A 14341-nucleotide genomic window follows, 5' to 3' on the forward strand; every position below is an offset into this window, starting at 1 on the left:
TGTAGTACTACTAGGGCTTTAAGATGAGCGGATTTGAGTCAGTGGGCAATTGTTGAGCATTTGTGCAGAGTAGGTATCGGAGTGCTCCTCTTTTTTGAATCAGTATTTGAAATAAAGTTAATCCCTTTCGGTTTTTCACGATTATTGTCTCCCAAGGTGCTGATGATTCCCCATATTTTTTTTTGTATTGTTAGCATTTGCTTGCCAAATCAATTAAAATTTTATCTTATCCGTATGCTTTGAGTGCATCATTCTACATTATCCAAAGCAAGAATATGTGACTCTATCAGGCATTTGTTCAATTTTGTATTATATTCTTGTCTGATAAAATTCCTCTGCAAAACATTTTGTACTAAGGCAGAAGTTTGCCGGTACCTAACCAGTTTGAATGAAACATCGAAGTTGGTACACCAGTAAAAATGCTGTAATCTAGCTCCTTAATTTAAAAACAGATTTTATTAGTAGATTTTAAGGGGAAATAAGGAATCATTGGCTTTCATGCAAATATATCAAATTTTTCCTTTACTGTTAGTTACTACTTTTTTTTGGGTATGGGGAATAACCCCATACCCAAAAAAAAGTAGTAACTAACCCCATACCCAAAAAAAAGTAGTAACTAACCCCACAGGATAGCCATTAAGTAACGACATCCCTGAAAACAATGACATAGAGAAGCTGAATGCCAAGGTTGATTGTGAAGGAGGGTGCCTAGGAGATCAGTATTTTATGGCCATCCAATGCAATCAAAATAATTCTCCTCATGGTCCTTCTCTATCCTTCCTTTCTGCATGGCACCCACGTAAAGAAAAAAAGCATCATAAAATCTTAGGTGCCCCTGAAACAAGCTGGGATTTAAGGAAATCATCTCTACTTGCAGAGAATCGTGAGTGTCTACCCCTGCCATACACTATCGAGACAGACGTTGGTTCTAACAATGGGAGTGGCAGATACCTTACCGAGTCGTTTATTAACTCGTATCCCCGATATTTCACGCTCTCGCGTCCCTCATTCCTGTCTCCAGGAAGTGTTCTCTCTCCCCCTCTCTCGATCTTTCGAGGATGCGCGCAGGCGTGGTGGTTGGTGTTCCTTCAACACACCAAAAAAACACGGAGGGCACCTTTCCAAGTTTCCGCCCCGCCTCCCGCCCCTCACCCGAAGACGTCTTCGTCCGCGGGTCGTCCCAGTCGCCTGAAGACTTTTCCTCCCCGTGACGCGCTCCGTCGCCCCTTCGTCCCGCCTTGGCCTTCGTAACGCCAGTCGCTCGCGCACTTCCGGTGCTTAAGCATTTTTTGGACGAAGAAAAAGGAATGAAAAACGTCTCAAATTCTCTTTTCGGTCTCTCTCGAAATTAAACTTTTCGATGAAGGGGGAAGATTAGCCACAACATTTCCACAGGTCGTCTCCCGCATGTGGTATCCCCGCTGTCGCTCGTTCGAACGATTTCTCAGCAGCGATGTAACATTTACTGGTTTGCTAATTCGCCTTTTTGGAATCAATTGGTTAAATTTAATGTAAGTGCAATCCCTCATCATCAAATCCGTCGACGTAAGTAGTTGGCGTTTGGTTTTTAATTATTTGTAAATGTATTCAATAGCAATTCTAAGTTATGGGGGACTCATTATTTGTGAATTACTGATATCCGTTATTTTGGTTTAAAAGTTCTACTGGTAGCTTCTTGTTATTTGCGTTGAAAACGTGGTTAGTTGAAATCAAGGAACATATATGTGTATAGGCTTCTGTGCTTAGTTTAGGATTCGATGCCGGAGGATTCCGCAGGTAATTTTGCGGCGTGCGTTGGCCTCGACGACGATGGTCTTCAAGGTGCTAATTGGCAACTTCCGAATGATGATTGAGCTGCAGTCGATTTGATGCACTAACAGAAAGATTAATTAATAGGTATGATTCGTTTATTGGCGAATCTCGGCGTTTCGATGGATAACTCGTCCATTGTCCCTATGGCGCTGTATGCCTAGCTAACCAAGCGCCCTGGACGCACAGGGCAAGATTAAATGGAACGTCGGCCTTCAAGTTCCGAACGCGGTGAAAAACCCGCTAAGCCTTCGCTAGGATCACATACCGGGGAAAAAAATAAATTCTATTTCATGGAATATCTGCCCTCAGTTTCATTCTCGAATAAAGTATTAATATATTTTAAAAGAATCGGAACATAGGCCTGAAAATTAAATAAATGGACTTCCCCAATGACGTACTCTTTGATGGGCGTATTTTAAGGGGTTGAGTGTGGAAGAGGAGCGCATGCAATAGAGAGAAAATATAGGAGAACAGATCATTTATGAGCTCACCTTGCAGAATGCCGAAGAACCGGAAATCCATATAGGACTATAATTTGGAAACCTTCGGAAACTATGTGAAGGATTACCCCAACACCATTGTCATGAGTTTGGAGAGCTTATTGATTGCTACTCGGATTGTTTGCGTGAAAGTGATCGAAGGATTGCTTTGACATGCCAAAGTTTCCAACTTTTCGTGAAATAAATAAATAAACAATCGTGATAACAGCGTGTATAGTGTGCCTGAGTTCCCGCCCCTTTCCCCAGGATCGATTCCGTATGCTCCTAAAACCCTGATTGCGCCCCTCCTCCACTGACGTACCTCCACCCCAGTACCTTTCTTATATCCTGCCCTTATAATCATGTACAAAAATTTTAATGGCACACCTTGCGCCTCTTTTAGCGATTCCTGGTGCGGAATAGTTTAATGAGATACGAGTTCAAATTCCTCTTCCCTACCACCCGCATTGAGCTTTTGCTTATTTGCATCTCTATATTGTTAAACGTCAGAACTCCTTGTCCCCGGAAAGGAGGAGGGAATTTCAATAGTGTAAAATTGATCTTAAGATGTAGGTAGGTCAAGGGGTGGTCGCCTATTTACTCTCATTTCGCCCATCTTCCAGAGCAGATTATGCCATTTAATATTGGCGCGTAGCCACTTCAGTCAATTGTTTCGTTATTAAACATTTTTATTACAAGTTTTTTGTCCCTTCAAGAAGGTGTGTGTTGATGGATGAGTTGAAAGTTATTATCAATCGTAGGAAGCATATCTGGTGATCAATCTTAGTTCGTATGGTAATATAAGTTTGTTCATGGGGTGATGCCTCATGCTAAGCTGAATAGCTTTTGCTCCGTACATGAAAGGTACGTTACATTTTCTCACTGGTATAGCCTTTAATTTTATCCAGAAGCTGAGTGTCTTTCGATTTTGCGGAGAATTACTATAAAGGGAGATAGGGGGATTTAGGAAAAATAATATAAGGACTTGAAGCATATCAAATACCTTAATTTTTTATTAGTTCCTGTATTTATCTTATCGTAAATATTCAAAATATTATTAGAAATTAAAGTAAAAACAAATCGGCGGCTTCGCTCCCTAAATTTGCGCACCCTCTCTGGAGTCCTCGAAGTCGTTTTTGGAAAGGTGTGGAAGTATACATTTTTTGTTCGTATGAATAAATTTACCGTTGATCTTCCAGTTGTCTTATCAATTTCATTATGTGTTCGCACCGCTGGGTCACGTGAAATACTGAAAGTCGTCTATCAGAATTCTTGTCTCTCCTCTTGTAGCCTTTTGATGTTAGAGGCAATCAAATATCCTGGAATTTCCGCAACCATCATATCTTTCACTGTTAATTCGCCGTATTATAAAAATTCACCGCAATACCATATTAAAGTACATTTGTGGGACCAAACACATTGATTTCCACGGACAGGAAACTAGTTCTTACCCTGTTCTTTCGTTAGCTTGCAAGACCAACTTTTGGCAACACATTGTAGTTATACAGATAAAATCGCGCTATTTACCAGGCACGCCAAAGGATTAATTAGGATTCTTATTATACTTGTTTCCTTCATGTTATGCACTTTTTAGACAAAATATTGGGAATTTTGTTTTTACCGCACGCAATGCATGTTTGCGCAGGTCAACGTGATTTCTCTAAGGTTATAAAGCGGTTTGATTCGAGGTGTTGGGCATACTGTCCATTATAATGATATTTGCTGTTTTGGAAGTGATAAAAATTAGTGAAATTTATCTCCTAAAATTTATTTGTTATTTTGCCTGCTAACGCTCCCTAATTCTCTCAATTAAATTTCTGTCGTCAAATCCAACACTTAGTAGCTATGTATTACACGTATCCGCTTATAAATCGTCATGTATTAGCGTGAGAAGAGTATCTGTTGAGGAAAGTGGTACTGTGTCCTGGCGATATTGACGAAAGGATTATATTAAAATAGTCTCATTACTTCTCATTTCGGACAAAATAATCCATCGCGATTTTTAGGTTTGTGTTTTTTGCAAACGTTGGGGAAGAATATTTTGTGTGCCCGATGTATTTCGGAGCTAGGATGTCTCTGCTTTTTACCTTGGAAAACAAGTGACGGAAAGATTCCCCCTCCAACTGTTCCCGAAACACCGCATCATCTCTATTTAAATCGGTGTGCTCCATGTGATCCCCACCATCTTTTTGAGAGTACCACCAGAATCTCTAACTCCTCTCTCCTTGCCTTCGGCTTAGCACTCAGATTTGCACTTAATCTCTCCTGCCACGCACAGGGGCATTTCTACATTGCGCAAGGAGACGCGGAAGTACAATGCCGTCGGCATACAGTGTGCGGAATTTGACGCCTCGATTCGTCATCGGGTTTCCTTTTAGTTCTCCGTTGTGATTCATGGAGAAACACTCTTGCTTCATTCACAATTAAAAATAAATTGTACGACATATCGTCTGAATTAGTAGGACAGCTTTGCTCGGTAAGTGTTTGCGACACCTTCACTTGCAAGTTAATTTATTCAAATATAATTCCGCAATGTTTTTCTGTGGAGTGTTAAAAAAAATAATTTATTATTAGAATGTGCTAAATTTAAATGCAGTTGTTTTATGCATCTGTTTCTTTCCGAATTTAAATTGGGAGCGCGGTAGCGTCGTGGGTAGAGGGCTTGGTCTCTGAACGAAGGGTTCCGGGGTCAAATCCTGCATGAAGCCTTTGGGCATCCCCTGACACAATCCATGTTGAAGGAAGCCCGTGGTGTGGAACTATCCCCCCTGCCCTTAATGTGAGTTGTTCACTTGCCTGTCCATGGGCAGTGGCGCCGACTCCATGGGGCCTGAGGGGGCCCGAGCCCCCTCAAAGATTCGTTTGGGGGGGCGGAGCCCCCTCAATAATTCAAGAAAATAATTAAGTTATATTATGCTTTGTGAAATCACAAAAATATATTGGTAATTTTTTTCCCATGTTTGACGATAGTTACCTTTTAAAATAAATTCAACAATGTGTTAAAACAAATAATTATAAGGTTAAGCAGGTTAACTGAATCAGGTGGTGTGAATCATGACAGCTTTTCGGCGCTGCGACACACTTTGAATTTAACCTCTTCCCGGGGAAAGACCTCCGATATGGGCCCCCCAATATTTTTTATAAGTCGGCGCCCCTGTCCATGGGTTGAGCTCTATTCTCACCAGGGATGGTCGGATCGGATACCTCGGATCCAAATATCCGCGGATATTGCCCTTCATCGGATACATCGGATCCAAAGTCGCGGAAGACATCAGATCTGGATCCGAAATTTTAAATAATAGCTTCAGTGAATGCAACTCCCCGTAAGGGTTGAAAGAGTTCCGATTCTCTCTTCGAATGCGCCGTCGCATGCGATTCTTCTCCTGCTCATGAACCGTTTTGTTCGAAAGCTCTCGCAGAGGTTGCGTAGGAGAATTTCAGCCGTGGAAAATAGAAAAGGTAAAATACGACTGGCACATAGTGCGACTCTTCCCAAAAGATTGAACAATCATCGGGGGAATCTCAGTGTCAGGAATTTGAAAATGCATTTGGATCCGAAAATATCCGATCCGAAAGATCCGGCTCCGAAAATCAAGGATACGATCCGAATTCGATTCCGAAAAAATCCTGGGTCCGTCCATCCCTAATTCTTACCCATTCGAACCAAATTTCTTGTTGAAACACCGAGAGAGTGAAATATGGTGTAAAAACTCTTCCTTATTTTTTGCGTCTTATAAGTCATTAGCATAGTAGTTCTCAAGAATAAGGAATGAAACCTGCAGTCAATACGAAAGTTTCTATTGCTGATATTATCTTGTAACAAGAAATTTATAACAAATTAATACGCGAAATTCCCCAACCTGTGTGCTAAAAATGTAACTAGAAATTTATTAATTCTTTTTCTTGGAAAGAAACCACGATTTCTATATCTTCTCTTACCTTGTATTTTAATTACTCTGCCTCAGCTTGCTCGTCGGAAAAGAAAATACATGAAACATTGCAGAGATAAGTTTGAAATTTATTGGACAAAATGAAATAATAAATTTACATGCAATTTAAAAATATAAAAATAATTCCTTATACCCTTAGGTCATGACCAACTGTATACTCTTATTTAGACACAAATTCGGTGTATGAATAATTATTCCTTCTTTTGTCTAATCATTTCCCTCACTTCATCACTTAAACTTTTCACAAAATCCAATTACTTTATACAGAGGGATACCAGTTAATTCAGTTCATAGTTAACAAACTTAATTCCTGACCAATGAAAACCTCTTACCTTATGGCTTCTTGTATCTTGTATGAAAATAAAAGTTTTTAGTTACAACTCAATTATTGGACGACACAGGTTGGTTTGTCCCTCTGTGGTCTGGAAAATCCTCTCAGCCTGCGTGGTGTTCGTCCTTGGCGGGACCTCAGCTTTTTGGGTCTCGCCCTGTTGTAAAATCTTCGTTCCTCTCCTTAATTCCTGCTCCTTTTACAACGTCAACCTGAATTTTACACGATGAGATTTTCTCGAGGATTAATTGAAAGAGCCCGTTAATCGCGGTCACTTTATCCATTCAACTTGTTGGCTTGGGGCAGACACCGCGAGAATTTTCTACAAGCTCGGAGCTCATTATCATGCAACTTGGGTCGACCCTGTTGTACCTCGGATAACTCTCGTCATCAAAACCTACAGTGTTTTTGTAGGGTTCGAACCCGCCCAGCAGGTGGTGACCATCCACTATACCACCTGCCAAGTTTATTTTTACTTTTGGAAAGTTAACTGAGAAGAAATGAAGTTCTCCGAGAAAAGAGAATCGGATTAGTGTTTTGACTAATATATTGGCAGGGCCCCGACTCAACCGTGAAAACCTTAAAACCATGAATTTCGTCTGCCGTGAAAAAAGCCTGGAAAAAGCCGTGAATATCGTCATAAAACCTTAAAAATCTCTCAAACTTGATTTTAGAACTGCGATTGAAAGAGCAAAAGAAAAATTGATATGTCGATCATGTTTCAAGGTCAGTCATGCGCAGACACTGTCCACGCATTTATCTCCACATTTATTCTAAGCGTAATTATTATTGGTCCGTGTGCCATGATAACACATTGACCTTAAGCCTGTACCAAAGCCATTAGACTGGTAACCAAAGTGTTCATTAACCCTGGCGAAAATTCAGACACTTCTTGATTTCCCTGGCACCATGGTCCCTCCATTTTCCCGCTCACAACCTTTAGCGGGAGCTGAATTTTGCAAACGATGTATGATGTCAGAAGATATAGCACTTTCATTGCTGCGTTTGCCTTCACGGTGCCTGTCGCGTTTGTTAAATTTTTAGTTAACCTGCGGCCGATGATCGTTACGCGATCAATATTTCTGCCTGAAATGGCGTATACAAAAACCGTGAATTTGACATCCAGACCGTGAAAACCTAGAAAAAACTGTGAATTTTATATTTTAGTTTGAGTGAAAACCATGATTGGCTTCCCATCCAGAGGTCTTCAGTTCGAATCCTTGACTTGGCTACGCTTTCTTGTGGAAGTCCGAGCCTTGCTTGCGTACTGTGTGGGTGACACTTCAAGTGCAGCACTCCAGTCTCATTCAGCACTTCAAGTGCAGCACTACAGTCTCATTCGTAACATTACTCTGATTTTTTTATAAATGCATAATTTGTTTTTAAGCTCTAAAAATATCGCATTCAATATATAAGAGCAATCACCGTATAAGTTTACGCTGACCCTTGTTCCTAAAATATTTTTATTTATATTAAAATGTATCCAGAGAGAATCCCTACTACCTCTCAGGTTATTTTTGAGGGGGGGCGCCGAAATGTTGTTCACTTACTAGAAAAATCTCGAGTACCGGCCCTGATCCTCTCCAATCACTCATGAGTGAAGTACATCATAGGCAGGATGTCGTTTTTCGTAATGTGGCTTCTTTTCCCACTTTTTGACATTTTTCGTCGCTCGTTACTACATCTACGTTTCTTCTTGGCCTCCATTATCCCCTTATTTATTTGCCTTATACTTCGGTCGTACAGAAAGCGTTACTCAGATGTTGGATGAATTAGGCTGGGGACCGCTAGAGACTCGTAGGCTACTCGCTAGGCTTAGATTGCTTGAGTAATTGAAAATAGATATATTTCGGATCGATATGGAGAACATCAATTTAGAACCCCACTTCATTTCCTGGTCCGACAAAAACGATAAATTAAGAGAGATATTTTTTCGAACGGATAGGCATGGGGATTTGTCTTACCCCATGAAAAATAGAGGACGTTACTTGGCAGAAGTTTTTTAGTGCATTTTCTTTTTATTGGCTAACGGCTGGTGTCCTTACACCCGCTGCCGCACGCCTTTTTCGGCAGCTTGAGGGGTTGTATGTATGCATAGATACTTGTTCACTTTTTTCCGCGACGTTCACTATGCCTAATTTTCTTAATTTCCTTATTCCGCCACCTTCGCCTCCTCCGGATTTCCACCTGATATTTCCTATCCTTACATTTTTATTTTATATTGGTTTTAGGCCCCTGTCAGTGGCGGATCCAGGATAGGGACAAGGGGGGATGAGCTAAGTGGGAGAAATCTCCCAGCAGTAGTGGGCGTCCGAAGAAAATTACAATTCTATCTAGTGTAAATTGGATACCCACGGGGGGGGCTGTGGCCCCTTTTGCCCCCCCTCCATAGATCCGCCACTGGCACCTATAGGGGTGTTAATAAGTCTCCTAGTTCACCCTTCACTTTTTTTGTCATAGCCAATATGAAAAACGACATGAATATACCTACGCTTACGAATCGATGTTTTAATTCGTATTTTATTTATTAAGAATTTTAAAGTTTTAGTTATTATATATGGATTATCGATGCATGCACTCTGTAAAGATACTTTTAATATCTTGTGTCGCTAAAGCTTTAAATGCCACATATTTTAATGCCTATCATTATGTTCCATGTGTTGAAGAAAAGTCAATATTTAAATGGGAATTATTATTTTATAGCAAATATGTTAAGCGTTATAATTAAAAACTTCCTGGACTAGAGATATACCGTGGCCTCCGAAACAGCGTCTAGTAGACCGCACGGCTGTGGGGTATTAACTATTTTAGGGCAAAATATATTGTAATTACTAATAGGTAGGGTTTTGTTTGAAATATCAATTTTTTATTGCACCCTAAGTACTAAGAGCATTCTTTACGCAGCCGTAAAAAGTTGCCAGCACCTGCACTATTAAATGCGAAAAACCGCCTGGTCTTGAGTTCGAATTTAATTTGATTTTTTGTCGTAACTGCGCATATTTTGTCGTAATTTATACGGTAGTATGTTTTATTCACTTCACTGTCAATCGGAGCCAGTAATTTATTTTGTGGAATCACATAAATGAGAGTGGGTCGTGCTTCAATATTGTCCAGCCATGAGGTCGATGAAATGGATCGTGTCGTCTCGGATAGCTGCCTTTATCTCCTAAAATTAGCTCTGAAATCTACCCCGCGGGATATTTTTCTAAGTGTTGGTACAAATAATGTTTATTGGAGGGCGAAGCTTCGGCGTGAAAGCTGCTCTCAATGCCGCGGTGGCATTAAGGTGCATCTGAGTGTTATCGCTGTAATCCGTGATCTTTAAATCTGGACGTGTTTTTTTTTCTTTTCGTGCTCATAACATCCCTCTTTTAACCTCGTCTATTTTTTAACCGGTGGGCATACTTTATATTTAAGATCAGTGGGGCTTCGAAGGGACACAATTTTTTCCACCCCCTGCGCCGACTCTACGTGTAATAATAGCACGGAGGAATAGGGACGTCCCGAGGACGAAAGGGTTTGAGATGTCTTTCCGAGCGCCGTGCCACCAATTCTCCTAGGGGTCTCTCCAATGGTTTTCTTTGAATATACTTTATAGATCAGTGGGCCGGAAAGCCATTGTCCTAAAACTCGGAAAAATACACGAAATGAGACGGGTTTTGCAGCACTGATAACTAGTTTTTCGATCATACACCTAATAACTTATTAGCCTTTACATTTTTTTATTTTTACGCCTAGACAATATTTCAGTTATTTCAAGTGAGTAATAATTTATGGAGATATTAGTTTCGACAACATGCATTTTCAAGATTTTGGGTTCTTAGTGACCCTAGATTTGTCTAATTTTCCTAATTTTCTTTCGCGCTTGCAACCATTTTCTCGTGCTGTTTCTTCAGACATGGAAACATGGCTAATTTTTGTTATAATAATTTTTTCTTAATATTTTTGCGTCTCTGTTGACACAGGTTTTGTACAACAGAAATTTGTTATAATTTAGGGTATGACTTCTGACTTTGCTGATGCATACACTGGCCGATAATTTTTTCCTATTACCTTAAGGATTCAGCCTCTGTTCTTGCCCAGTGTTTTAGGTAAAATTTACCGTAATCTTCGTGGGTTTTGTATTTTCTGTTTACGGTCTGGACCATTGCGGTGAAGTTAGGACTTCTATTGCTGAATTGAACTTATCGGGAAGCCCATTTTGTATTATATTTCATATGTCCCGAGGCTTCGGTTAGATAGGCACTCTAAGATCGGATTTCACAATGTTGCGAATTATTTGCAAATTTGGGTCAGGGTAAGATTCTGAAAAGTAAATCGACAATTTTATATTTATTTATTTATTATTGTTCGGAATGACTGTTTTATCTTGTTAATGTCTTAGAAATAAACGGAAGTATATGCTTACAAAAATCCTGTTACCACTTATGAAATTGTTTTCACCACAGTTTCGCATGTACTATAAATTTGTTCCTATGTCTTAAAAATTTATAGTTAACTTTTGAAAATTCTTGCTTGCAATCCTCAATAATTTAAATGACGCATATTATTAATTATGATCCTTCAGATTAAATTTCGCAGTAAAAATTCATTGAAAAATCGTATGTGGAATTCAATTTTGACGTCTATTATATCTCCCTATGTGTTCCTATGTTCATATGTGTTAAACATTTATAATAAACTCTTGAAAATTCTTGCTTGGAATCCTCAATACTTCAAGTGACTTTATTTTTGTTTCCTCTCTATGTTGGCACAATATTCGCAGATTTTACATTGGAAGGGTAAGAAATTATGGATGAATAGGGTTTATACCGTACTCTGCGAATCGTACATTATTATAATTATGATCCTTCCGATTAATTTTCGCCGTAAGAATTCGTTGAAAAATCGAATTTGAAATTCAATTTTGACGTCTATTATATTTCCCATTATTCTCAATATTCATGGAAACTTTTACGACCTTACGCAGGGTTATTGTAGTTGTCGAGAGAAATTCGGAGCGCAATGTCTTCACGGTCACGGATGTTCTTCATGAAAATTGTAGACTCAACTGTTAATGTACTAAAGATGAATAATTTAGCGGTATAAAGGGACTCCATTGTTTACATTGGTAGCACTTAAGGTGAAGGTTGTCGTCGGCAGCTTGGAAAAATAAATCGATCGGTTTCAGCGTCGCCTCTGGAATCGGCCTCATGGAAGCCTCTATAAACAGTGCGATCATCTACTCGATCAACTTATAAAGCAGAAATCACTGAACAGTGACATGAATAGATGTTCGACCATCGGTAAATCGACGAAAGTCAACGTTATCATTCGATCATCGTTAATCGGCCATTAACAATCTATTGATCAGCGATAATCGTGATAAATCGGTCTCTGTCTGCCTTCGAAGTCAGAAGTAAGTCAATATCCTAGCGCCGATGGTTACAATCTTGGCTGATTGTATGTATCGATCAATTATTGGAAACTCTTAAAAGTAATGTGTGATTCATTTTCCTTTTGGTGCTTATGTAATTAAAAATTTCTACAGTTTAATTCTGAAATCCTTTCTTCACTTCGGACCAGAAGGATCCGAGTGATAATATTCTCTTGATTTGTTGCGTTTATTCTATGGCCACAAATTAATATTTTTATCGTCGGATTGATGCATATTTTAAGGCATAATCTTCCTCATGTATTCGTGTGCTTAATTACCTACTCACTCTTTTCTTTTGTAAATTAGCTAACACAACGTGGTAGTTGTTAAAATCTCGAGAGCCTCTTCCCTTCCATATCAAGGATAGGCGTCATGGCGAAGTTTATTGCATTACGTCATGCGAGACTTGGTGGTCCAGTGCCAGGGTCTTCTCCCGTCTCCACTTGCTTAGCATTCACTCTCTCTTCTGTCGTTTTACTCTCTGAAAATATCGGTTGCTCATTCCTGATTAAATTAAACTACCTTTATTATTAGACACTCAAATGAAAGCGTTCTGTCCCTTTTCCAACTATTACCATCGGATCACATGCATCACCTCAGCCTGTGGCATCCTCAATGCGTGCGTGTTTGTCGGTGTTCTTGTTGCGTGCCGATGTTATTCAACCTTCTTATTATCGTGTTTCCGCGTCTTAGATTGTGATGATGCTTGAGGAAATTATTATAATTTAATTTTTATAGGGACATTCTGCGTAATCCTTATTTAATTTATCGATGGAAAATTCTCTATGAACAGATTATACTTATTTTTTAGATAGCCTCAAAAGTGATTTCTTTTGGAATTGCATCTTCCATCACCGAACTCTTACCACTGACAGGAATATCCGATTACTATAATTCCCATGCAACCTACTCCTAAAGAATTTTATTCCCTCTGCACAAGGTGATGTATTTGAGGAACTGATTTATTAGCTCTTCTAGTCCTATTTGTGGATTAATTAATTGATTAACCGTATTAACTTGCAATTAATGCGTCTAACGGGTTCTTCGGCTTTACTTGCTATCGCAATCATTGGGAGTGGTTTATTAGTAAGCATATAATTCATTATTTATGCTTGCGTTGCTAAATTTTTTGCATGTCTGCCGATAGTATTTTCACTTTCACTGTTTGAGAATAGCATACGCCTGATCTTCCTTATAATTCATCCATGCCATCTTCTCAGGAAGTGTGGTTTTTATTTGTTAGCTCGCAAAGGCGCTTCCTTGAGCCGTGGACTTGACTGAAGAGCACCGCCGTTTTCAGAGGACGTTATTTTAGATTTTTGGCTTGGGGTTTCTCCCAAGTGCAATTTCAGGATTCATTTTGAGAATGAGTCACTTTGCTGTCGTCGCCTCAACCAGTCCATGTGGCGGAGAATAGTTGTCGACTCTTGTCTATGAACCTCGTGCCGCGCTGCCGTGCGTTTAGGGCCCGCTAATGCTTCGCGAAGGGATTTTCCTCCGATTTGAAGGAGGTCTGGAAGGCAGAAACTAAAATTAGCATGTTAGGAGCATCATCTCAGCCTTCCCTTTTTCCCCCCCTTCGTCACTCGCGCCCACCCCTTCAACCCTTTCCCCCTCGCCCCTCCCTTCGGCGCTCACTAATCTCGCATTTTTTTCCGTACTTTTCCCCTCCCCCACCTCCCTCGGTACCAGTCCCTCGGCCCCGCTGTTCAAATGCTCCCTTCCCCGCGCCGCATTCCACCACCGCCCTTCGAAAAATCATGTTTTTTTCCCCGCCGGCACCCGACACCACCACTTCCCGGCCACTCCCCGCGTGCTTTCTCGACGCCTCCCTTCCTTTCTTTCTCATTCTTCCTCGCATTCGCTCCCTCCGTCTTTCACCCACTCCCTCTCGCGTGCGTCCCGTGGGAGCGGGCCCATCGTGTGTCATTAACTTCCTTCTCTTCCTCCGATCCCAACCTATTCGGCCCTTCTTTCCATCCTTCAATCCTGCCCCATTCACGGGTCCTATCGGGGGAGGGAGGGGGTGTTTTGTTTCATACTTTAGAGATTTTGGGGGAGTGAGTGTGGGAGAGCGAGTAGAGAGGGAGGGGAATGAATGGATAAGAGATGGAAGTCCATACCCTTTACCCTGGCCATTTGCCAAGGCATCTCATACCCTTTTTGATCAATCCCATGTGCCTGTGCAGGCGAAAAGCTGTGGCTGGAAGAAGAGTTCAAGCAAGTTCGCTATGATGCAGCCAAGAAAAGGAGGGAGAAGAAAGAGCTGAAAGTCCTAAGAAATGAGGCGAGGAAAGAACTTAAAGAGAGTAAAATTGAACTACAGAAAGATGTAAGTTGAGTTTCTCTATAT

General features: G+C 40.4%; 1 protein-coding gene across 1 annotated transcript in view; it reads left to right on the forward strand.

Moving 5' to 3' along the window:
• LOC124155241 overlaps positions 1–14341 on the forward strand; it is a 56914-nt gene that overhangs the window by 1965 nt on the left and 40608 nt on the right. Inside the window, exon 4 of the mRNA XM_046528958.1 lies at positions 14178–14320. Within this exon, the coding sequence (XP_046384914.1) occupies positions 14178–14320 (143 nt within the window). The remainder of the gene's footprint in view (positions 1–14177; positions 14321–14341) is intronic.

This window comes from Ischnura elegans, chromosome 3 (genome assembly GCF_921293095.1).
Source record: "Ischnura elegans chromosome 3, ioIscEleg1.1, whole genome shotgun sequence".
In the NCBI taxonomy this organism is placed as follows: domain Eukaryota; kingdom Metazoa; phylum Arthropoda; class Insecta; order Odonata; family Coenagrionidae; genus Ischnura; species Ischnura elegans.